This window comes from Notechis scutatus, chromosome 8 (genome assembly GCF_049901735.1).
Source record: "Notechis scutatus isolate UNSWTSFEM ecotype Mainland chromosome 8, rNotScu1.2, whole genome shotgun sequence".
Lineage (NCBI taxonomy): Eukaryota > Metazoa > Chordata > Lepidosauria > Squamata > Elapidae > Notechis > Notechis scutatus.
In genome coordinates this window covers 21745244-21771423 of record NC_142016.1, presented here as the reverse complement: position 1 = coordinate 21771423, position 26180 = coordinate 21745244, and the positions used below count along the sequence as shown (strand labels likewise).

At 45.2% G+C, this 26180-nt stretch overlaps 1 protein-coding gene across 1 annotated transcript in view; it reads left to right on the top strand.

Annotated features, from left to right (window-relative positions):
* CADM4 (cell adhesion molecule 4) overlaps positions 1 to 26180 on the top strand; it is a 162466-nt gene that overhangs the window by 132719 nt on the left and 3567 nt on the right. The window contains exons 2-8 of the mRNA XM_087971087.1: positions 11472 to 11618; positions 11887 to 12039; positions 13869 to 14003; positions 15175 to 15336; positions 19035 to 19125; positions 21977 to 22149; positions 23900 to 24028. Of these exons, the coding sequence (XP_087827213.1) occupies positions 11472 to 11618; positions 11887 to 12039; positions 13869 to 14003; positions 15175 to 15336; positions 19035 to 19125; positions 21977 to 22149; positions 23900 to 24028 (990 nt within the window). The remainder of the gene's footprint in view (positions 1 to 11471; positions 11619 to 11886; positions 12040 to 13868; positions 14004 to 15174; positions 15337 to 19034; positions 19126 to 21976; positions 22150 to 23899; positions 24029 to 26180) is intronic.

Sequence of the window (26180 nt, the reverse complement as noted above, 5' to 3'; positions counted from 1 at the left end):
CAGAACTAGAACTCCCAGTCTCCTGGTGATTGACCCAAAGTCACCCAATTAGCTTTCTTGTCTAAAGCAGAACTAGAACTCCCAGTCTCCTGGTGATTGACCCAAAGTCACCTAATTAGCTTTCTTGTCTAAGGTGGGACTGAAATTCATTATCACCTGGTGATTGGCCAAAAGTCGGCTTTTATGCCAAAGGTGGGAACTAGAAATCACCATCTCATGGTTTTCTAGCCTGGCGCCTTAGCCATTAGGTTAAATTGGCTCACCAAGAATAAAAATAAACATCTCCTAGAATGGCTTACCGTTTAATAAAAATTCACAGTGCTCCTTTCCTCAGATCAGCACTCTAAAAATTCACAACCCAAGAAGGAAAATAAGACGAGGAGAACAAAGGGGGGAAAAACAACCGTGTTTTTGTGAAAAATTAAAAAAAATGCAGCCTGCCAAAATCATGTTAAATTTATTCAGAATGAATAAACATACTTTTTAAAAAAGAGTTCATATTGATAGGGGGGCTGTTCTTTTTCCTTCTTCAGCTTTTAGCAAGGAAACGAGGAGGCATTATTTGAACTGAATTTCTGTGAAAGGACACACAATTCCTGTGTTGTTTGGTATCTTGCTCACTCTTAGATACAAGTGAAGAAGAAATAACAAAGATATCTATTTGCGCCACTGATGGATCATTTGTGTGGCACTGGTGGACCTTTGTGCCTCTCGCTTCGAGATGAACAAAAAAAACCTTCACATTAATTTTGCAACCATCCTGTTGTCGAACATTCTGTAAAATGGAGGTTTAACCTCCACTGAGAAATAGCTTTTTTTTAAAACTGTACTGGGTGGTCCTTGATTTATATCTTTGTTTAGCGACTGTTCAAAGTTGCAACATCACTGGAAAAAAAGTGACTTGCGACCCTTTTTCACACCGTTGCAGGATCGCCACAAGTCACATGATCAAAATTCAGACGCTTTCACAACCATGTCCTGAAGATCATAGGATCCCTTTTGCGACCTTCTGGCCATCAAAATCAAAATGGGGAATCCAGATTCACTCCACAACTGTGGGGCTGACGTAACACCTGCAGTGCTTCCCTTAACCACTCTGGGAAGGAAGGTTGTTAAAACGGAGCAAAATTCACCATTGCCTCGCTTAGCAAGAGAATTTTTGGCCTCAGTTGTGGTCGTAAGTCAAGGACTACCTGTACTCTCATCTTTATGCGTGAAAGCCAAAAGATAAAATAATAAGTGAACCCTGTCGCATTTGTTGGAAAAAGAGCTATGAAATCTGCATGCTTCTCCACCTTCTGCCCTTCCTCTCCTACCAAATCCAACCCTGCTGTTTTTAATTTCTGGCTCCGCTTTTCCGATTTATTCTCCCGTCATGCTATTAAGTGGACAAAAGCCCAATTTATTTCCCACACGCCTAAGTCGGGTTATCTTGTGGCTTGACATTTGGTTGGCCAAGGATGGTGGTGACCCCACCAGGGAATGAAAGAATATTCCTTTCTTAAACAAAAAACAACAAGGATGTTTCCGCCTCGTTGCTCCGGAGGCCATGCTTTTCTCCCTTCAGGAGGTCCGGCAAGTTAGCCGCATTGAATGCAGCCGCAGGCTAGCGTTCTCCGCTGGCGTAGCTCAGCCAGAACCGTTGTGAATGAATTGTTGCCCTGCTGTTGCGGAATGGAGCGTGCGTTGATCAAGAGCGCTTAAAAATCAGCCTGAGAAATTTGACAGATTTATTAGTTCAGGTAATGGAGCTATATTTGCTGGATGCATGCGCCTTGCAGGGAGGTTCATGCAGCAAAGAACTCACCGCTCCAGATGTTTGTCAGAGGTGGGCTGCTGGGGGGGGTTCACAGGGGTTTGGGGGAGCCCCTAGCTAAGATCCTGCACCGTTTGGAGAACCGCCAAATCCCACTCCTGGCTGGCCCCTCCCCTCCCAGGAGTCCCCACGTGGCCCGTTTTGGATGCAGGTAAGGGCAGGATGCATGTGGAGGCTCAGGGAGGGCAAAAAAAAAACAACAACGGGCCTCCCGGAAGTTTGGGAAGGCCGGAAATGGGCCTGTTTCCAGCTTCCAGAGAGCCTCCGGAGCCCAGGAAGCAGGGGTGGTATTCAGCCAGTTCTGACCAGTTCTGGAGAACTGGTAGTGGAAATTTTGAGTAATTTGGAGAACTGGCCAATCCCGCCTCTGACTGGCCCTGCCCCCATCTCTTCTCTGCCTCCCATTGAGTCCCAGCTGATCGGATGCGTCTTCTTTGGTTGCCCTGCACAGGAGAACGGAGCTGGAAAGCAGGTTAGTGGGGTGGGGAGGGAAGGGGGATTTTGCAATAGCCTTCCCCTGCCATGCCCACCAAGCCACGCCACGCCCACCAAACTGGTAATAAAAAATTTTTGAATCCTACCACTGCTGGGGAGGGCAAAAACGCTCCCATCTCCGTGGTGCAGGAGGCCGACTAGGCCAGAAGTCTCCAAACTTGGCAACTTTAAGACGGGTGGACTTCAACTCCCAGAATCCTCCAGCCAGCATAGCTGGCTGGAGGATTCTGGGAGTTGAAGTCCACCCGTCTTAAAGTTGCCAAGTTTGGGGACCCCTGGACTAGGCCACACCCACCATGGCCAGGCCCACCCAGCAACCGGGCAGAGCACCTTTTCCTAAAAATTTTGAAGCCCACCCCTGCTTGGAGCGGGTTGGGCAGTCCAGCCAAGGAAACCATCCCTTTGCTCCCGCCTGGGCTTATTCCAGAGGCAGAGATAATGTAGACATATTACTTGGACAGAGCTACCCGTCTCTCCTCCCAGCCCCGTACTCTTCGGTCCTCTTTTTTGCTGACACAACAAATTAGCGTATTTCTCCAAGAGGCGCAATCTTTTGGACGTGATTTTTTTTTCCCCCCTCCTCTGCAGTTCCCTTAAACATGGACGTGCACTCCTTACCCGAGCTGGCCCCGAGCTCTTGGGGACAGATCAGAGGGGTGGTCATGAATAATAATCGTACTGTCTCTTGCCTCTCTTCTTGGGTCTGCTATCGGGGGGCAAAGTTGCTTGGGAAAAAAGAAGGGAGACTCTGCAGAGGAGGCCTCAGGTCAAACCTATCAGTACTGGCTGCCATTCCGGAAAGTTGGTTGGTCCAGATTGAGCAACCGGACTCTGAAACTGGTGCCCAGTTTTGTCACAGTCAAAAGAGAGTCAAGTCTTGGTGGTCCTGGTCTTTTGGTCTGGATTTGTTGCTCTGGAAGATCCTTTGCGGTGGCCGGTTTAATTCTTCCATCTCTGGCATGGTGCCCTGTTGAATGGGTCGGCATCTTCTAGTCTTAGCTTTAGCAAGAAGCATATGGTGGAAACGTCTCCCCAGGAATTCCAGGCAGGCGCAGTGGATATTGGATGTTGGAAGGAGGCAGTGGTGGGTTTCAAAGAGGTTTACCCCTGGTTTGGTGGGCGTGCTTTGCACATGCCAAATGCACACTTTGCACACGCACAGAGGCTTTCCTCCTCGCCTCCTGCAATCCCTGTAGCTCCAACAGCTGACATGCAGCAATCTGTTGTGCCACGCAAAGCAAAGAAGAGAATAAATGTCAGTATGGAGCCCAGGCAGGCAGGTGGGCCCAACAGCAGCTCATCAAAGAGAATTGGTTCAGTGTCAGCCGATCTTCGGCGCTACCGGTATGCCAGAACCAGGCCGAACCGGTAGAATAGCACCACTGGAAGAAGGTGATAAAGACAACAATTGGGAGAGGAGAAGGATGCCTTACACTAGAGTAGAACCTGACATTGCTTATCTCCACAGATAATAGAATAGAATTCTTTATTGGCCAAGTGTGATTGGACACACAAGGAATTTGTCTTGGTGCAAATGCTCTCAGTGTACATGAAAGAAAAGATACATTCGTCAAGAGTCAAGAATCAAAAGGTAAACACTTAATAATAATCACAGGGTGCAATCAGCAATCAAATCATACTAGGAAACAGTCAATATAAATCATAAGGATACAAGCAACAAAGTTACAGTAATACAGTCACAAGTGGGAGGGGATGGGTGATAAGGAGTGATGAGAAGATTAATAGTAATAGTAGTGCAGACTTTGTAAATAGTTGGACAGTGTTGAGGGAGTTATTTGTTTAGCAGAGGGATGGTGTACGGGAAAAAACTGTCCTTGTGTCTAGTTGTTCTGGTGTGCAGGGCTCTATAGCATCGTTGAAACAATTTATGTCCAGGATATGAGGGGTCTGTAGATACGTTCACAGACTTCTTTTTGACTCATGCAGTATACGGGTCCTCCATGGAAGACAGGTTGGTAGCAATTGTTTTTTCTGCAGTCCGAAAGTCTCTGCCTGTCCTGTTGGGTTGCAGAACCAAACCAGACAGTTATAGAGGTGCAGATGATAAGACTCAGATACACGTCTATGGAGATTCTCTGTCATTCAGGTCATAGTTGTCCCAAAGGTGCTTTTTTTTTTTTTTTTTCAAAAGGTAACTGGACTTTCTGGTTTTTTCTTTGAAGACGTTTCGCTTCTCATCCAAAAAGCTTCTTCAGCTCTGAAGTCCATTCTCCACCATCCAGTCAGAGCTGAGGAAGCTTCTTGGATGAGAAGCGAAACGTCTTCAGAGAAAAACCAGAAAGTCCACAAAGATTGCTTTCACCTCTTCCTTCCACTCTTCCAGAGAATGAAATACCCTTTTATTCTCTCTTTTTGTTTCATTTCTTCATTAAAAGATAACAGTGCCTTTTTCTCAGGTGAGATATGAGATGTTCAACAGAGCTTTTCACTTTCTGCAAATCTCTTTTAGTTCCCTTTTTAGGCAGGTGGGTTTGAGTCCAAATATAAGTAGCCTCGGCTTACAACTATTTGTTTAGCCACTGTTCAAAGTTATGATGGTGCAGTCCTCACACTTACGACCATCATTGTGTCCCCCATGGTCACGTGATTAAGATTTAGGCACTTGGCAGCTGATTTATTATGGCTGCATCATTCCAGGGTCATTTGGGACCTTCCCAGCTGGCTTTCAAAAAGCAAATTCCAAGGAGGAGCTGGATTCGCTTACTGACTATATGATTTACTTAACAACTGCAATGATTCACTTAACGAACCTGGCAAAAAAGGTCATAAAATCGGACACCCTCACTTGACAATCGCCTTGCTTAGTGATGAGCATTCAACTCCCAATTGTGATTTTAAGCAGGAAGTAAAAATTAAGGCCCAGGAAGAAGCAGGAACATAAGAAGATGGTCAAAAGCAATTTTTTCCCCCATAGCACCAGAAACTCGGTCCAGGAATAACAGGTGTAGGTTTGCAGCGACCTGAATTTCCTTCAAAGGTCCAGCTCCGCTATCAATGTCAGCCTCTTCTCACAGAGGGTTTAATTGGTTTTCCTACACGTCGCAAAGGATTGGTTTAGATAATCTTGGGATCCCTTCCAACTCTCTAACTCTGTGAAAAATCAAAGGAATTGGGGATGCTCTGACTTGAGAAGAGAAGGCCCTGGGGGGAATATGGTAATGAAACCTTATAAAAAGATTTCAGATTAAAAGAAAAAGGTAAGATCTGTTCCCTATCGTTTCAAAGCGTGGGCTACAACACAGCGATCCCCAACCTTTCCAACTTGGGGGCCCCGGCCTTTTGTGTGTCTGTGTGTGAGTGGAAGGCACACACTTGCATGCGAACCTCCCCTTGAGCGAGTTTCTCTCTCGTGCTTGTCCACCGCTCGTGCAAGTGGCGTTTCATGCATGTGTTCTTGCCCATTTCTCCCGTGGCCGTGGCCCAGTAGTGAATTGTGGCCCAGGGGTTGGGGACTCCTGCTACAACATACAGATGGTCCTTGATTTATTATCCCAATTGGGACCAGATTTTTTTGTTATTAAGCAAGGTGATTGTTTAATGAGTATAATCTTTTTTTTTTTTGCTGCAGTTCAGAGGTGGGATTCAGCAGGTTCTGACCAGTTCTGGAGAACCGGTCGCAGAAATTTTGAGTAGTTGGGAGAACTGGCCAATGTGGGACTGACTGGCCCCACCAACCCCATCTATTCAGTTGCAAAACATTTGAATTTTGATCGCGTGAACGTGGGGACGCTGCAACGGTGGGAGGTGTGAAAAATGGTCCTAAGTCCCTTTTTTTTCAGTGCCGTTGTGATTTTGAACGGACACTAAATGAACTGTCGTAAGTCGAGAACTGCCTGTGCTTTTCTGGCAAGGGGTGCATCGTCCATCTGCTGCCCATCTGCAGGCTGGAGAGGTGGGAGAGGAGCGTGGGTACCACCACGAGGCATCCTGGAAGGATAAAATGTACTCCCTCATAATCTGGGCCATGGTTAGAGTGGTGCATTGGCCTAGAGGTGGAGCTCTCGCCTCCCAACCAGGAGGCTGTGAGTTTGATCCTCGGTAATCAGATAACAGATAATCAGAGTTGGAAGGGACCTTGTAGGTCATCTAGTCCAACCCCCTGCCCAAGCGGGACCCTACACCATTCCTGACAGATGGCAGTCCAGTCTCTTCTTGAAAGCCTCCAGGGATGAAGCTCCCACAACTTCTGAGGGCAACTTCTGTTCCATTGGTTGATCGTTCTCACTGTCAGAAGTTTCTCCTTATTTCCAGGTTGAATCTCTCCTTGTTCAGTTTCCATCCATTATTCCTTGTCTAGCCTTTGGGTGCTTCAGAAAATAGCTTGACTCCTTCCTCCTCTCTGTGGGGCAGCCCCTCAAATATTGGAAGACTGCTACCATGTCTCCCCTGGTCCTTCTCTTTACTAGACTAGCCAGGCCCAGTTCCTGCAACCGTTCGTTGTATGTTTTAGCCTCCAGTCCCCTAATCATCCTGGTTGCTCTTCTCTGTACTTTTTCTAGAGTCTCAACATCTTTTTGTATAATGTGGTGAACAAAACTGGATGCAGTACTCTAGATGTGGTTTTACTAAGGCTTTATAGAGTGGTGTTAGTACTTCCCTTGATCTTGACTGTATCCCTCTGTTAATACAACTTAGGATTGCATTAGCTTTTTTGGCAGCTGCTGCACACTACTGGCTCCTATTTAGCTGGTTGTCCACTAAGACTCCAAGATCCCTCTCACAGTTCCTGCTATTGAGCCTGGTTTCACCCAGTCTGTGTGTGTACTTTTGGTTTTTCTTGCCTAAGTGTAGGACTTTACTATTCTCTACATTGAATTTCATTTTGTTAGATATGGCCCAGTGTTCTAGTCTGTCGAGATCCATCTGGATCTTGAGCCTATCTTCTTGGGTGTTAGCTATTCCGGCTAGCTTAGTATAATCTGCAAATTTGGTAAGTTCCCCTTCTATTCCTTCATCTAATAGGTAGAGACAGTTATTTATCTCTCTGGGCACAATGAGAATATATCTGCTGAACAAAACTCCTCATTGGCAACAGGAAGGGCATCCGGCCAGTAAACGCTCTGCTAGCTCCATTCGGTTGCCCAGGCACCACCCCACAAGGGATTATGGGGCACGGTTGAGGAGAGACACAGGCCTTTTCTGGAGGCATTTCCTGCCCACGTTTGCGTGTGTGCTCTTTTGTCCTTGCACCTGTGAGTTGTTTGTGTGTCTTTTGTCCCCATCTCTGCTCGCCCCTATATTGCTTTGAGACCTGCCTAAATGCCAAAACAACATTCACAAAGTGGAGGTTGCAAGGGTAGAATCGGAACCAGGTGCCCTTCGGGTATCTTGGGACAGCATCAATTGTTGTCTTCGGGCGTACGCAGATGGTGATGGGTACGGATGCTTTTCAGACTTTTAATTCTGTGGTTGAACGGCGCGATGATGTGATACGGGGTGGAATGGGGGAGGAATAATTGACACTGTGTAATCATTTTAAAGTGAGGAACTTTGCCACTCAAATGCATAATTTATGCAACCTGGGGGGGGAAAAAGAGTCCTTCTGAATGACAAGAGGGGGTTATCTTCAGGCAGAAATATTTGTGCGTGGTTTTCGAGACGCCGGATAAACACTTTTTGGTGAGGCCACCTTGATACTGAATGGCCAAAGATCACATCCCTTGGCTTGGAACGGGCTGGCTCATCCTCTCTCTCCAATTGGACTGTCCCAGTCCTTGGCTTACAATGGTTCATTTATTGACCGTTCGAAGTTACGTGAAAAAAAGGGACATGACCGTTTTTCACAACTTAAGACCCTGGGCCATGTGATTCCCCTCTGGCAGCCTTCTCACAAGCCATGGAGAAACAAATTCACTTAACAAATGTGTTACTATCTTAACAATTGCGGCGATTCACTTGGGTGTGGTGAGAAAGGTCGTAAAATGGGACAAAATTCACTTAACAACATAAAATCTCGCTTAGCAACATAAATCTGGGGCTCAATTGTGGTCATAAGTCGAGGACTAGCTGCAGTCCATCACCCCAGGTCCTCTTCTATCAGAACACTATTTCTCACATCCTCTCTTCTTTGATAGACCTTTGCATCCCCACATTTTGAATAGAGAACAGAACAGAATCGAATGTAGCATAAGAATAGAATGGAATAGAAATTAGAACAGAAATCAGAATAGAATAGAACAAAGTAGAATAGAAAGTAGAGTAGAATAGAACAGAACGTAGAGTAGAATAGAAATTAGAATAGAATAGAATAGAATATATATATAAAAAAGCGAAAGATCACTCAACGCATCATCACAAAATCTCCAGAACAATAAAGCCTACAAACTTGAAATTTGGCACGTATGTTCCTCTTGGTTTCTAGGTGCTCACTAAGAAAGGATTTTTCGAAATGACCATCAGAGCTTTAGTATTACGTATATTATTATTATTAACATGCTCTGATGCTAAGGAGTTCTACTCCCCCTCCCCACCTGAAAAGAAATCTATTTCAAATGCAAAACACAAGCAGAGGAGTTTCATTTTCAGTTTTAGTTTCACAGCACCAAGCAGCTTTAGTACAGAAGAGTTGAGCTAAGCCACGCCCAGGCTTCTTGCTGTCTCCTTCTTGCTCACACAGCAAATACTGTTTCAGATTCCCAACAGTCCTCAACTCTCTCACACACTGACAGGGCGCTATCCAGATGGATGCTGGTAGATAGAGGCAAATTTCCACCCCCTTTTTTTCCTCCCCAAAAACTAATCCCAACCACATAGTTTCGTAGCAAAGCATGGGTATAGAGCTAGTATAGAATAGAATAGAGTAGAACAAAATAGAAAGTAGAGTAGGGTAGGGTAGAGGAGAGGAGAGGAGAGGAGAGGAGAAGAGAAGAGAAGAGAAGAGAAGAGATCAGCTATTATTCTATTCTGTTAGTCTTTAATTAACAAAAACCCTCCCCAAAATGCATGGAGCGAAAGTGTTGCAGTTAAGGCTGCAGATAAGTCCCAAGTTTAAAGCTCAGTTTATGTCGCGTTTGTCTTGTGCAGGGTTGTGTACATTGGCTCTTGGCGTTCAGCATGGATAATACCGGTGAACCTTGGAATCGTGCTAAGCCTATTAACGTGGAGGTGTCCACCATTTAGCCTTTATTTAACATGGCTGAAGCATGCTGTGGGAAGAACACCGTTCTAACACTGACCTGGGCCCTTTCTGCCTCTGTGCTGTTTATAAAAAGGGTTTAATATTTTACATGTCCTCCTACAGGCAGGGAAAGGGGATTGTTAAGAGGTATAAAAAAATACCTGTCGGGACTGGGTTCATTGAAGCGCTGTGTATTTTCCTAAGATTGCACGCAGTCCCCGAAATGCCTGCATGAGTCCATGCAACCTGCTATTTTTTTAATGCCTTATAATCCACACACCTGTGATGAGGCTGTTCCTATAAGGAATTCTCCCAACAATCCCTGTCATGCCCTCCTCTTTTCACATTTTACTTTGCCGGTTTTTGTGTTACTCCAATGTGCTCTTGTTTATGCCTCTGTGGAATTAATAGCTGACTTGTGAGGATGGGAAGGATGATTAGTTAAGCTTCAAAAGAGGAGAAGCCGGTCTTCCCTCTGGCTCTTAGCTCCTTGGCAAGGCTATCCACCCGCTGACCACTGACCATTATCTTTCAGATTATAGTCTGCATAAAACACTTAGGCAGATGAATATTTCTCGATGGCCTCACATAAACAAGCCAAAATTATAATAAGGGATCCATGGCGCTCTCTGTTTTCTTGCAGACTTTTCATTATCCAAGCTAGGTAACATCATCAGTGCTAATCACAGCACTAGCATTCAAGGAGTCCTCGTTGTGTAAGCCCGAGCTATAAATATTTCCTTTATTGGGACAAAATTATGATAAACACACATGCACGTACACGAACACACCCCAATGGTGAAGCTGGGCCAGCCATATTCAGGCAAAAATGAAGATTATTAGATAAACACCAGCTAATAGTAAAGAACTCTTACTCTCTCCTGGCATCGAATGGCCAGGGAGGGTTTTGCAACCCAGATATAGCAGCCGAAGTTGATTTTTCTGTCTCATTTTTTGACCTCTTCTGTTCCCCTCTGAGGTTTGCTCAGAGAACACGCTGGAAGTCTCAGTAAATAAGAGCCGCGGTGGCACAGTGGTTAGAGTGCAGTACTGCAGGTTACTTCTGCTGCCTGCCGGCTGCCTGCAATTTGTCAGTTCGAATCTCACCAGGCTCAAGGTTGACTCAGCCTTCCATCCTTCCGAGGTGGGTCAAATGAGGACTCAGATTGTTGTGATGACCCAGAGTATATCAGAAATATAACAAAACCGAAAATGTAACTAAAAGTCCTTTTAATGCCTTCAACTTGGCTTCACTGTTTAATTGTTCACAGTGGAGGAGTAAATTGTTTTCAGAATAACATTTCAAAGGAAAGAAACACAGTTCAAATTCAAAGAGCCGATAACGAAGCAAAAACCAAAAACAAACTGCATTGAATAAAGTTTCACGACAGACCAGGTTAGATAATTGCCAACTTCAGGAAGATAACTAGGGACAGTCCATTGGAAGAACGCCAGCCAAGATAAACCTTCTTTAGGAATAAAACACTAATTTGTCTCCAGCGTCTGTTAGCACGCAGGTCCAAACTCTTATGCAGATCTCACACCTGCAACCCATGAAGAGGATCATGGCCCTCTCCTCCCAAGTAGACCACATTTTACCCTGATCCTCTCCTCCCTGCGTGCTCTAGGATGGAGAGGGGATGGGCCTGGATCCTCCTCTGACTACTCAAGAGTCAGTCTCCACCAGGGGCATGACGATTGTTGCGGGCAAGTGGCTGACTCTGTAAACGGCTTAGAGAGGGCTATAAAGCATTATGAATTAGTATATAAGTGTAAGTGCTGTTGCTATTGCTAAGTCATTTCTTAGGGATGTACCTTGCTCATCCTTATTTTGAGATAGTTCTCACCGACACGGAATTTCCAAAGCTACTTTGATGCCCCTCAACTATGCCCTTCTCAAGAAGTTGTTTTTGATAAGGATAGGTCCACCCAGTAAGCAGACTTCCTTGATGATGTCCCAGATGTCCTTTCTCCAGGAAACAAAGCTGGTAACAACCCCTTCTCTCTTTTTCTCCATCCTAGTTAGAGCTCAGGAGGTCCAAGCCGAGAATGTCACGGTAGCAGAAGGCGGGCAGGCTGAGATCAATTGCAAGCTGCACCAATACGATGGCTCCATCGTGGTGATCCAGAACCCATCTCGGCAGACGCTCTTCTTCAACGGCACACGAGGTAACCTTGTTTCTAGGCTTCAAGGTGTCAAATTGTGGGGCTGCTGGGGATGGTATCTCGGTTTGAGCTAAAGAGCCACAAAGAGTTAGAGCACATGAAAGTTGGGTCATCTACTTTCTTGATATGTCCCTTCCGTGTTGATCTACGAAGTTGTCCAGGGCTGGAGTGTTCAGAACCATGACTGTGGCTTGTTGTGACCTGGGAGAAGATGATTCTTATTTGTTTTATTGGTCCACCACTGAGGCATTTTCCCTTCTGCTCCTTACAGCCTTGAAGGATGAACGTTTCCAGCTGGTGGAGTTCACCCAAAAACAGGTCCGCATTGTGCTCTCCAACGCCCGTCTGGAAGATGAAGGTGGATACTATTGCCAGCTGTACACAGAAGATACCCACCATCAGATTGCCATCCTTACAGTGCTGGGTAGGCATCACCCTGCTAAGCTACTGGCTGGCTGGGGAATTTAGGGAGTTCAAGTCCAACAAGTCTTAAAGCTGCCAAGGTTGGACACCCATAGTCCAGTCTTTTAAACTGAATATCCCCTCCCACACCACCCCTGGGGCTGCTCCAGATTAAAACCAGCAGGTCTTCTGGGATCATCCATCATCACTGGTGTCTTTCAAGAAGAAAAGGTGTAGAATCTCCTGCTTGGGTTGGGGTGGGGTTGGACTAGATGATCTACAAGGTCCCTTGCAACTCTGTTAATCTGTTAAATCCTTTGAGATTACAATGCTCAGTTGAATCAGTTGCTGCTTGATAATGTGCTTAGGGGAACCCTTTGTCTCCCCAAACAAGTTAGAAGGTCTGTTCAGTGTGTATTCATCAATAGTGTCACATTTTGGGTCTATTTATCCTAGCTCTTTTATGTTCCAATTTCCACCTCTTGCTTCCAACCATCTGTAAAATCTATTCCATGTATTGTAGGACTCAGTTTCCTCTTTATTTTTTTAGTTCTAGAGTTAATCTATCTAACTTTGCGCAAACCAGTATTTTCTTTATTATCTCTCTTTCTAGAGGTGTATTTTCACCAGTGGTGGGATTCAAAGTTCTATGGCCGTGGCTTGGTGGGTGTGGCAGGGGAAGGATACTGTGAAAGCTCCAGTCAGAGGCAGTATTTGCTGGTTCTCCAAACTACTTAAAATTTCCTCTACCTGCTGAATACCACCTCTGGTTTTCACTCTTCCATTGCTGGAAGAGTATACCATTCTTGCTGCTGTTCGGATGCGTAGTATTAAATAAATTGATCCTTTGTTGTAGCCCTCTGTTGTAATTCCTAATAAAAATAATTCCGGCTTGAACTCTAGTTGTCTCACCATTTGTTCTAGCCACTCCTGAATCTGTCGCCAGAATCTCCTTACATATTGGCACGCCCACCACATGTGACAATATGTGCCTGGTAATTGCTTGCCGGGTATTTACCCATTTCTTAAAGCTCATCCGTCTAAATTTCACCCCTCTAACTCAGACTGCAGACGCCCCAAAGGGAAGGGGAAAAAATCAGGTATGTTTTGGAAGCTGCCAGTACAAAGGACATCCTAACATACGATTGTCTAGACAGACTTCAATGGCTGTCCAGAATTTCAGACCCGTCTTCTTTATCCCTCTCAGGAGAGCTTAGAGATTGAACCTAAGATCTTTAGCGCGTTGAACATGTGCTTTGATGCTGAGCTGTAGCCTTCCTGAAAGTCACACTTTCGGGAATCTACCAAACCTGCCAGACAAAAGACTATTTATTTAGAAGACACAATCGTTTTTCAAGGTCAGCCTTTGGCGGTAAGGGAGCCGATAATCTTCAGACAGGGAGAGAGAAGATTTGGATTCTTCCTTAGCAGAACATCAGCGGAAGCATTGATGCAGATGAAACAAAACCTATACCTCCTTTTTTAGAAAAAATAAATAAATCTGATTTTGCAAGCATGAAATGTTGGGGAGGAACAAATGGAGGTTAAGGGATTTAGCAAACCCTTGTAATCTTCAGAAACGCATGCCCACCTCTTGGGTCCTCTCTGTTTTTCTCCTTAGCTTCATTGTAGAAGGCTAAGTTCTTGTTTTCCTTCCTAAAATGACCTTCTCAGAATTGAGAAGCTTGGGTTGAAGACATCTCCTCCCACTATGACTAGCCGTTGAAATATTAATTAGGAAAGTTGCCTCATTAGAGGCGGTTCAGGTACTCAGGTGAAGGATTCAGCCATGGGGTGTGAGATGATGGAGGGGATGACTAATGACCTGCCTGGTTTGGCTTCTTCTTCCAGTTCCCCCGGACAGTCCCTTAGTGGAGGTGAAGGAACAGGCGGTAGAAGGAGGAGAAGTTGAACTCACCTGCAGCGTTCCCAGGTCACGCCCTGCGGCCACCCTGCGCTGGTACCGGGACCGGAAAGAGATAAAAGGTGTCATTCCAAATGCTGAATTGGGCTCCCTGTGGAAATCCCGTGACAAATAAAATAAATGTATTTCCTGGAAAGTGTGAATCCAGGCACTCTGTCGGCGTTCGGCCCGAAGGCAGCTTGGAATTCCAAGTCAAGGAATATCCTATTCTTCCACTTGATGTCCTCGAGATGCCTTGGGTGATGAGGGAGGATGCTTCTCGCCTTACATGTCTATGGAGATTCTCAGTCATCCAGGTCATAGTTGGCTCAAAAGTGCTCAAAAGATAACTGGACTGTTTTTTGAGGAAGAAGAAGATGTTTCACTTCTCATCCAAGAAGTTTCATCATGGATGGAGCTTCTTGCATGAGAAGCGAAACAACTACTATTTTTTTCTTCTTCTTCTTCTTCTTCTTCTTCTTCTTCTTCTTCTTCTTCTTCTTCTTCTTCTTCTTCTTCTTCTTCTTCTTCTTCTTCTTCTTCTTCTTCTTCTTCTTCTTCTTCTTCTTCTTCTTCTTCTTCTTCTTCTTCTTCTTCTCTTCTTCTTCCTCCTCCTCCTCCTCCTCCTCCTCCTCCTCCTCCTCCTCCTCCTCCTCCCTCCTCCTCCTCCTCCTCCTCCTCCTCCTCCTCCTCCTCCTCCTCCTCCTCCTCCTCCTCCTCCTCCCTCCTCAAAAACAGTCCAGTTGATATATATATATATATTCGTAGATTTTCATGGGTACAGGTATGTAGGTCTAGGTGTGTTCGGATCTTTTCCCGTGTAAAATTAAGAGTATCTTGGTGACGTTTCGGCGAGGTCCCACTCGCCATCCTCAGGCTGGTGCTTTCGGCTTTGTGCCAAAACATCGCCAAGATATTCTTAATCTTACACAGGAAAAGACCCGAACACACCTAAACCTACATACCTGTACCCGTGAAAATCTACGAAAACATTCTATATAGTTAAGCTAGTGATTTGGGTTGATGCTGCTCGGCCATTATGTATGTTAACTTTTGTAATGTTTTAAATTGTTTTTATTTTGAGTCCACCCAGAGTTCAACTAACTTATCTTAACAACTATCCATATAATACCTATCTGGAAGCAGAAGTCCACAGATCTTAAAAGCTGCCAAGGTCATACACACCTCTGATTTAAAGGGGAGTTGTTCAGTGCTTGCTAGGGTTATCTGACGGGATGTTTGTGTGCATTTCAGGAACAAGCAGCAAGCAAGAAAATGGGAAAGTGTTCAGCATCACCAGCATGGTGCGTTTCCGAGTGGATCGCAAGGACCACAGCAGCATCGTGACCTGCGAAGCCATCCACCCGGCACTGCGTGGCCAGCGGAAGCAGACGCAGTATGTGCTAGATGTACAGTGTAAGTGACTGCTGGAGCTCCCTAGGGAGGGAGAGGGGGGGTGGGAGAGGTATGTTGTAAGCCAGGCTCAGGTGAGCAAGATCGAGAAATGGAGCCATGTTGCATTTTGCATCCTGGTTGCCCCCACTTCCCCCCCATGTCTTGTTTGAATGAAGGAGGCAATCATTATGAACCCTCCATGGCTTCATGTTCAGAGGAAGAAACTAAGCAAGGACCAGGCCTAACGGACAGGCTGTTAAAAAGTCTGAAGTATTTTCAGGCTTGCAAAATTATATTAAAGTAGAATTAGTTAATCTAAGTCGTGTTTCCTATTTGGTTTATTGGGGTGGAGGGGGCTGACAAAAAAGGATACCCAAAAGTCAGGGGTTTTAAAGGGGACATATATTCCACTAAGATTTCATTCCAACCACTACTTGTCCTTTACTTCAGCCCACTAACTAATTGGTGCAGGATCCAGGAAGATGATCCCTACGGAAAAACACTTTTAATAGAGTCACCTGTTTACCTTGGATTAGATTTGTCACAATTCCAGATTCTTGTACCACTTCATCCTGCAAGTCTTTCCTGCGAATTGTTTCTTCCTCCCCCCTCAAATATCGATATTAATTCTTGGCTTATTATTTTAAAATATTTTATTTAGCTGTTCCACTTGGTTATGCTTGAAAAACAGCTTCGACTACGTTATGCCCTCATTTTGATTTTTTCTTTTTATTCTGCTTTTCTGCCTACTAGCAGCTTTCCAAGGTTGTTGACAATAAATAACGTGTAGGGTATTTTTTTTTTAAAGGCATTGATGATGGATGCCGTTTCTGAGGGGAAAGTGATGTAAAACATTCACACTTCTGGCTATAGAAATTACAAATCCAGCATGTAAAGAAAGAAGGAAAGAGATAGATAGATAGATAGATAGATAGATAGATAGATAGATAGATAGATAGATAGATGGATGGATGGATGGATGGATGGATGGATGGATGGATGGATGGATGGATGGATGGATGGATGGATGGATGGATGGATGGATGGATGGATGGATGGATGGATGGATGGATGGATGGATAGATAGATAGATAGATAGATAGATAGATAGATAGATAGATAGATAGATAGATGATAGATAGATAGATAGATAGATAGATAGATAGATAGATAGATAGATAGATAGATAGATAGATAGATATAGATATAGATATAGATGATATAGATATAGATATAGATATAGATATAGACATAGATAGAAAGATATAAGATATATAGATAGATATATTTTCTAACAAAGCCTGGGATTTGAAGGGTTCTGCGCCATATTTTGGATATATACAAAAAACCAGTAGTAGTAGTAGAATAGAAATAGAATAGAAGAATAGAATAGAATAGAATAGAATAGAATAGAATAGAATAGAATAGAATAGAATAGAATAGAATAGAATAGAATAGAAGAGTTGGAAGGGATCTTGGGGATCTTCCAGTCCAACCCCCTGCCTAGGCAGGAAACCCTACACCACTTCAGACAAATGGTTATCCAACATCTTTTTAGAAACTTCCAGTATTGGAGCATTCACAACTTCTGGAGGCAAGCAGTTTCACTGATTAATTGTTCTGACTGTCAGGAAATGTCTCCTTAGTTCTAAGTTGCTTCTCTCCTTGATTAGTTTCCACCCGTTGCTTCTTGTCCTGCCTTCAGGTGCTTTGGAGAATAGCTTGACTGCAGCATTTTCAACTGGGGAGCAAACAGCAAGAGCAGCTCTCCTAGATCAGATTAAAAACTCATCTAGTCCAATATCCTATTTTCCCATCGATCAAGCCAGATGCCACTGAGAAGCCCAAAGCAGCATTTGAACAAGTACACTCTACCATAGTCTGATTAGCACAGTAGTTAAGTGTAGGCTGGGTGGTGTGACATGAAGTAGACAGATAGCTGGCTTGAAAATCTTAGGTCAAAGAGCATAGAGAAGGTTCTTCATCAGAGGGGAGCGAAGATGCCCCTCGGTTCAGCCCCGGCTCTCCAGCATTTTAATGACTTTTGATGTGGGAGTAGAGAGAATGCTGATCACTTGTGGATGACCCTTGTCTGGGCAGGTTAGCTAATATTCTAAGGAGATGGAAATAAAATTCAAAACAATCTTGATCAGCTGGGAAAGGGGGCAGGAAGCAGGGCTGGGACGCGGCCGGTATAACAACCGGTTCGGTAATCGCGCGTGAATAGCAATGCAAAAATCCTTACCTGCTATGTTACTTTGGGGGAGTAACACAGCTGAGGAACGGCAGATCTGCTCTTCCACGCTGATCAGCTGGGATGATAAAGGCCAGTACAGCACAGGGGCAGGCGGGCGAACCCACACGATTGTCGGAGCAAACTGGTTCACTCCCAGCTGAGGAGCTAGGGGTTCGCGCAAACCGGTCTGAACTGGCAGAATCCCATCCCTGGCAGAAAGGAACTGCGAGGCCAGACACTTTGTCAAATGCAAAGGTGATATTTTAGGAGACAGATCAATTGCACCACTTCAGAACGGGGAATTTCTGGCTTGGCTCTGCATTTTTTTTTTTTGCGGAGAAGAACTTACGGGGTAGTGTAGTAGAGACAGACACCTGAGACAGTCCTGTGATATGAGTCAAAAAAAGGAGGGGGGGGGGAAAAAGGCAACCTGGAACTAGTTCAGACAAGTGTGAGGAGACGGTCAGAGGAGTGGAAACTAAACCTTGTGAAGAGAGATTAAAAGGAACAAGGATAGCAACTCATCAAAAATCTGAAAGGCTGTCACACGCGGAGACAAATGCCAGGATTCCTTCCCGAGATCAGAAGGAAATCACAGGAGCACCTTTTCTGACTCCCACACTGGATTCAAAGGCTCACAAAAGTTGCAGCTCCCTCAAGCTTCTGCCTTTGATTCAAATCGGTATGTCGGAATAAGGGCGACCGGGCTGTGATATTTTTTTTTTGCTTCCCTGAGTTCCCTCCGACAATGGCTACAAAGAGACTCCTTCAGTGAGCTGTCAGAAACATTTTGAGCCAATCTGAGCATTTCTGACAAAAGCCAACTTCTGTCTTTAATTTGACAACCCAACTTCTGTCTTTAATTTGAAAAGCCACTGAGGGGAACGCAGCTAATCCTGCAATGGACTCAAAAAGAGGATTTATGACCCGAATCCAAAGTGCCAACAATTGCCTCCCTGCCACGCAATCCTATTACCTCAGGTGCTCAACAACCTGGTTGCATTTATGGCCATTTGTAGCATTCCCATAGTCACACGACGATAATAGTTTATGCCCCAAACCGGCACTTACAATAGATTCGCTTAATGACCAAGGCATTTGGTCAGTGACCGACATATTCACTTTCTACCACCACGTTAGCTTAACAAGCACCACAAAGGTTGTAAAATCGAGTTAGTGATGTGACCGATCCCTTTTATGACTCTTACGACTTATAACCATGATGGGCATGTTCCATTAAGGTCGTAACTCGAAGGTTACCTGCAAATAATTCAGATCAGGCTGACCGCATTCCTACATCTGTAGGAACAGTTGCTCCTATACTTTGCATCTTGAAGCGTTTTGTGCATTTTTAAGCCAAGAAAAGATGGGAATCTTCAGGATCTTTGAGAATCAGGTTGCCAGCAAATTTTGTACTGCATACAAATTATTATTAGAGTATTATTATTATTATTTCTGTTATTTTTTTCTTCTCTTTTTCTAGATTCACCCACAGCCAGAATTCATCCCCCTCAGGGAGTCATGAGGGAAGGAGACACCTTAATTCTGACTTGCGCTGTAAATGGCAACCCGCTGTAAGTCCTTCTTCTGGGTGGAAAAAATAAAATTTTGGACTTATTTTGGTGGCAGCAGGAAAGAATCTTGTGCAAAAAAACAGGCTTTGGGAAAAGGTAGTACATGGTCGTGGTAGCGGTTACTCTGATTTTTACTGACATTTATTTAAAAACCCAAATCTGGTGCTGAGAAAAGTGAAATTGGCGGCCCCTAACAAATGAGAGCTGTCAAGTAAGATATTAGAATATTTTGGGCTTCATCAACCAAGGGTATTGATTATTAGACAAAATCTGCCTCTGTCTGCATTTTAACTAAAACAATATATCAAAAATCCAACTTTTCACAAAAGACTCTTTTACTTTTGGGGCTCTTGATGCAGAGCAGCTGATCAGCCAGCTGTTCCTGGAGAGCAGCTGATCAGCCAGCCTGGGAACCTCGGAGAGAAGTTGTAGATTTCTGGTTGTCAGCAATCATGGCCAGTGGCCATTGGGTGTGGAATTCTGGAGCAGTGTTTCTCAACCTTAGTAATTTTAAGCTGTGTGGACTTCAGCTCCCAGAATTCCCCAGGCAGGACATTGGGAAGACTGTGAGTTCTAGTCCCGACTTAGGCATGAAAGCCGACTGAGTGACTTTGAGCCAATCACCAGGAGACAGTGAGTTTTAGTCCCGCCTTAGGCATGAAAGCTGAATAGGTGACTTTGAGCCAATACAATCACCAGGAGACAGTGAGTTCTAGTTCTGCCTTAGGCATGAAAGCCAACTGGTGAGTTCTAGTCCCACCTTAGGCATGAATGCCAGTTGGGTGAATTTGGGCCAGTCTCTCTCTCTCTTAGTCCAACCCACCTCACATGGTTGTTGTCGGGTAAATGGGAGGAGGAAGGAGTATTAGCTATGGTTGCTGCCTTGAGTTATTTATAAAAATAATAAAGGCAGGATAAAAAATCTACTGAATAAATTTCTCACCCTCCCTGTAGCCCAGAGTATAGGATGCCTTAGAAAAGAACTGGGAAGATTTTAACTTTGAAGGTTCTGCCTTTAAAAAGCAAAACTAAAACTAAGATTTCAAAGTCTACTATCTGATTCCATTTCCAAAACAAGATTTTTGAAGATGTGTGGACTTCAATTCCCAGAATTCCTCAGCCAGTATGGCTGGCTAAGGAATTCTGGAAGTCCCTACAACTTCAAGTGGCCAAGGTTGAGAAACACTGCATAAGAGGAGGAGGAGGAGGAGGAGGAGGAGGAGGAGGAGGAGGAGGAGGAGGAAGAAGAAGAAGAAGAAGAAGAAGAAGAAGAAGAAGAAGAAGAAGAAGAAGAAGAAGAAGAAGAAGAAGAAGAAGAAGAAGAAGAAGAAGAAGAAGAAGAAGAAGAAGAAAACTTCAAGACCCCATGCAAATCTAAATCATAATTTCTACTATTCAATTGATCCAATTTAGTGATGGAAAGCCCTATTATTATTATTTTTTGCCACTACAAATAAAGCAGCTGACAGCCTTTTTTATCAAGTGCAAACGATCCCATCCTCTTCCAGGAGATGTTGATTTTAATTTTGACTTCTCTCTGTTTTGGAGCATCAGCTGTTTCAAAAACAGTGTGTGCGTGCATGTGTGAAAAATGAGACAGGGGAGACAGTGTTCACAGCCAATAGCAGTTTAGAAAAGGAATAGCCGTTGGTGGCACGTGCACATTGAGTCAGTTTTCTCCTCCAACGATCGGGTTTGGCATGTTTTTATATAACCTTGGCGAAGGAGACGCTGTTTGATTAAAAAAAAAAAAAAGAATATGGAAAAACAGGACAGGAAACAAACCTTTGCTTGCTCCCCCACGCAGTGTGTCAACAATTCTGGTCTTTCGTCTTTTGTATTTTGTTGCTAATGCCAACAGACACAAGAGGGGACAGGATTTCTGTCCTTCACAGATTGGCTTTGAAGATTGGATTTAGTGTATTTAACCAATCAGCAACTGATAATTGCTAGACATGGATATCGGATCTGGGATCAATTAGGCTTACTTTGGGGGGATGATTTTGGATTGAAGCTGTGGTACTTTTTCTTGGAGTCGATTACCATAATAGTTTGTTAACAGAAGGTTTGGGGGATTTTAATCTTGCCTCTTCCCCCCCCCCCATTATTATGGATAATCTTTATTAATTTTTAATCATTATTATTCGTATCACTACTGTCTTCCCTCTTAACTATTTTATTATTGATATAAAATTCTTTTGGCCTGTTTTGTAAGGGGTGGGAGATTCACCCAATCAGCTGAATGCTGATTCATTCTATTAATCAGCATTCAACTAGGAAGGATGCGACTGGATGTGTATGTGTGCTTATCTATTTTTAAAAGACACCTTTTAATGTCTTCTTTCTTGTCTTTTTTTCTTTTTTTCTTCAACATTTTGGTTTTTTGTATTTTAACTTTAAAAAAAAAAATTAATTTTTTTAAAAAAAAAAAAAAGGATTCCTGCCCTGGCCGGGGCTGCCATTAATATTATAAAGCCAGCCATTTTGCCTAAATGTCTGCTTCGGGTGCTGAGACCCAATCCTCATTTTTTTTCCGCCACCCTTTTGTGAACAAGCTGTCCTTGCCGCTCTCCCTGACCCGCCTGAATGATGGGTACAATTCCTGGGCAGAGTTATTACTTGAGTGCCCCTTGATCCAGCTGCTGCCTCACGTGTCCATCTATCACCTGGTCTGGCAGCGAATAACCTTGAAGAGAAAAGAACTGCTTTTTCAAAAGAGTGTGTGTGTGTGTGTGTGTGTGTGTGTGGAGGTGGCAAGGATGCTACGCTGGTGGCCAGAAGGCGGCACCAGAGAAGCGGGCTGGGGAGGTGAGGCATGGTTCTGATAGATTCTTTTGGGTGCCCCTTTCAGGCCCAGAGACATTAAATGGAGCCGAGCAAATGAAACGTTGCCTGAGCGAGCTCTGACAGAGGGCGAAGTCCTGACTATTCCCAGCCTCAGCATGCTGGATAATGGCACCTACTCGTGCCAAGTGGCCAATAAACATGGACGGTCCTCGGACCAATACGTGCTGGTAGTTTATGGTAAGTCAAAACAACATTTTTGCAGCTTCTTCCGTTTCTGCCTCAATCTAGAATCGTGATGGTGAACCTATGGCACGTGTGCCACAGGTGGCACACAGAGTCATTTGTACAGGCACGTGAGCCCCAGGCAAACTTACCTTACTGCGCATGTGCGCGCCTCTCGGCTGACTTTTTGAGATGTTTGAGGCCTTTTTTGGCCTCCCAGAGGCTTGAGGGAAGCCTCTGCAGCCTTTGTAGGCCGAAAAAAAGACCTGTTTCATCACTTCCTGTATTTCCGGAAATACTGGAAGGGACTAAATGGGCCCATTTTTCGGCCTACAAAGGCTGCAGAGGCTTCCCTCAAGCCTCTGGGAGGCCAAAAAAGGCCTCAAACAGCCCGAAAAATCAGCTGAGAGGTGCAGTGCAGGTGAGGGGGCAGCAGAGGGGATCGCACACGCATGCGCAGGGGGCGTGGGCGGCCACGTGCATTGCCTTCTAGGTGCTGGCACGCGAGCGCACAAGCACGCACACAATTTTTGGCACAGGAGCCCAAAAAGGTTAGCCACCACTGACCTCACATTCCCGATCTTCTGCAGCTGCTCCTTTTGGTCTTTGTGGTCCCAGGTCCAGCCCTCGCACTTGGGTCTAAGACAGGGGTGTCAAACTCAATTTCATTGAGGGCCACATCAGGGCTGTGGTTGATCTCAGTGGGGTGTGGCTGACTGGGTGGGTGTGGCCAGCTTGACGCCACTCACTGGGTGTGGCTGACTGGGTGGGCGTGGCCACCTGGATGGGTGTAGCCAGCTTGACACCACTCCCCAGACTGCTGGCCCAATTTTTCCTCTTCGCATTGGGTAGACCGGGCTGAAGCCCCTTACATTTTCCAGGATGGTCTCGCGGACCAGATCTGACCAAATCGCGGGCTGTATCTGGCCTACGGATCTTGTTTTTGACAGCCCTGGTCTAGGACAACTTGCCAGGGCCAATTTGCAGCAGGACAGTTTGTCACGGAACAGGATTTAACACTAATATCGAAAGAAATGTTGGGATATAATCATTCAGTAAAGGATTCGAAAGGAGGGATGAAGTGATATGTGAACAACAGAAATTAAAATGATTTTTAAGATTATTTTAACTAATTAAATTGAATCGTTGAATTATCCTGTGTTGAGTTGTCCTACGGCAGAGGTCTTCAAACTTGGCAACTTTAAGACTTGTGGACTTCATCTCCCAGAATACCTCAGCCAGCTATGGAAATGGCTGCTGACTCAGGCCCTTGGCTCCCCACTGCCAAGAGGGAGGGTGACCAGAAATAGGAAAAATGGAGGAGACCAGTGGTGGGAATCAATTTTTTTTTTTACTACCAGTTCTGTGGGCGTGGCTTGATGGGTGTGGCATGGCTTGGTGGGCATGGCAGGGGAAGGATATATACTGCAAAATCCCCATTCCCTCCCCAGCCCACTAACCGGCTTTCCAGCTCCGTTCTCCTGTGCAGGGCAACCAAAGGAGACCCAGCCGATCAGCTGGGACTCAGGAGGCAGAGAATAGATGGGGTTGGCAGGGCCAGTCAGAGGTCGCATTGGCCGGTTCTCCAAACTACTCAAAATTTCCCCTTACCGGTTCTCCCGAACTGGTCAGAACCTGCTGAAGACCACCTCTGGAGGAGACCCTTCCTTCCTCCTTTCTTTTGCAAAGCAGCCCAATTTTTTTTGCGAGAGGCATTTCTCCCTTTCGGTTCACGCCTTCAGCACCTTCTCTCTCTCCTTGGCAGATCCTGGGGCTATTGTAGAGGCCCAGACGTCAGTGCCCTATGCCATTGTGGGGGGTATCCTGGCTCTTCTCGTCTTTCTTGTCATCTGCGTCCTCATCATCATGGTTTGGTGCTCCATCCGGCAGAAAGGTCAGTAAGCGGGAACCCAGGTGGGTTTCTTAAGTAAACCTCGTCCCTCAGTGCTGGCCAGTAGGAAGCTGGTGTTCTTTTTCCGATTGCTTCTCGGTGGGCCTTGCAAGCATGAATTTGGGGGTTGAGCGTTGGGTTGAGATGCTAATGCCAGGTGGGACCAGCTCTGCTCGATGTCTCCCCCCCCCTTGGGAATGTGGGAAGGAGGACATGACACCTCTCTGCAAGCTCCCCCACCCCTGTGTCAGATTCCAATGCTAAAACATAGAACCGACACAGCCAAGAGAAGCTTCCTAGTGCCCATTCACCTGCTTGGCCTCTTCTGCACTATGGCCGGCACCAGCTGTTTCTTCCCCAAAGCCCCTGAAGGCAGGACAAGAAGCAACAGACGGAAACTGATCAAGCAGCCTAGAACTTAGGAGAAACTTTCCGACAGTGAGAACAACTCATCAGTAGAATGACTTGCCTGCAAAAGTTGTGGGTGCTCCAACCTTGGAGGTTTGACAGAGGAGATTGGACAGCCATTTGTCTGAAATAGTATAGGGTTTCCTGCCTGAGCAGGGGGTTGGACTAGATGACCTCCAAGGTCCCTCCCAACTCTGCTATTCTGTTATTCTCAGTGCGGTTACCGAATGCAGAGACCCATTAGGAACCACTGAGTGGAAGAAGTTGGCGATGGACGGTGCCTAGTGGTACCCAGTACCTATTTATTGATTGAAAGAACTAATATAGCAACTACCTCACGGTGTTCCTAGGCAGCGGTGGGATTCAAAAAATTTTTTTATTACTGGTTCTGTGGGCGTGGCTTTGGTGGGTGTGGTCGGGGAAGGATACTGCAAAATCTCCCTTCCCTTCCCACCCCACTAACCTGCTTTCCAGCTCCGTTCTCCTGTGCAGGGCAACCAAAGGAGACCCAGCCAATCAGATGGGACTTGGGAGGCGGAGAATAGATGGGGGCGGGGCCAGTCAGAGGCGGTATTTGCCGGTTCTCCGAACTACTCAATATTTCCGCTACCGGTTCTCCAGAACTGGTCAGAACTGGCTGAATACCACCTCTGATCCTAGGCACAGTCAATAAAAACAAGATTAAAAACAGAGCAAGCCCTTTCCCACCAGGTGAAAGAATAATCATATTGTGGACCTCCATTCAGCCCTCTTCTAGCCCATTTTCAGGGGGAAGTACCAGGTCTTCTCTGTCTTTCAGAAGGCTAGAAGATAAGGGCCCCTGAATCTCAGTAGACTATTCTGAAGGTCTGGGGCGTCTACAGAGATGGTGTGCCTCCGAAGCCCCCCTCCCCAATAGAATTTCTATTCTACCTGACCTAGTGGGATGAGCAGATACCTTCAGCCTCACAAATAACTTGGCCTTGGACATGCCTTAAATAATGTGCCAGAGCTAACAGCATGTAGGTGTGTGAGTTGGGTTGAAATACGATGGCACTCAACATGATCTACGAGTATCATGGTTTGCTGGTTCTCCTGTGGCTTGCAAGAGTTATTATGGTCTGCCTTCCTGGACTGAAGCTGCTGGGGTTTTTTTTTGGCATCTAGTCGAATTGGATTCAGCCCTGATGGGCTGTGATCTCATTTCTAATTTTTAAAGACGAATCTTCCAGGAAAGGCAGTCTCATCTTGGAGCCACAGCTGTAAAGACTTCTGTTGCAGCCACACAGCTGCTGCTATGTCTCTTCTGGGTCGCAACCTCTGAAGGGCACTGGATTGACAAAGGCTCTCCAAACATAGAGCCAGATCCCTGGCTGGCTCTTCCTTGTCATCTTTGCTCTGTTGCCCAGAGAATAATAACAAGGTTATCCTTCCAACCTTGTTAAACCTGAAGCATTGGGAAAGGCTGCATGACATGATCAGCCCAGTTTCTTTTCCTGGAGTTTTCTTTTTGTGGAAGGGAGGTCTCTAGAGTTGAGGTCTGCAGTCAACTCTTGCTTCTTGTTCTTGCAACCATCCTTAGATCACCCCTCAAGTTGATTGAAGGGTGGTCCAATCGGAGTGGCATTCTGGGTTGGTTGGTTGGTTGAATCAACTTCGATAGCCACCTCAACCAGCAACAGTTGTTGAAATGTGTAAAAAAAAAGGTTCCTCCAAGGTTCCTCATCGTTTTATCCCTTGCCCTGCATCCAAAGCTCATCTGATCAAC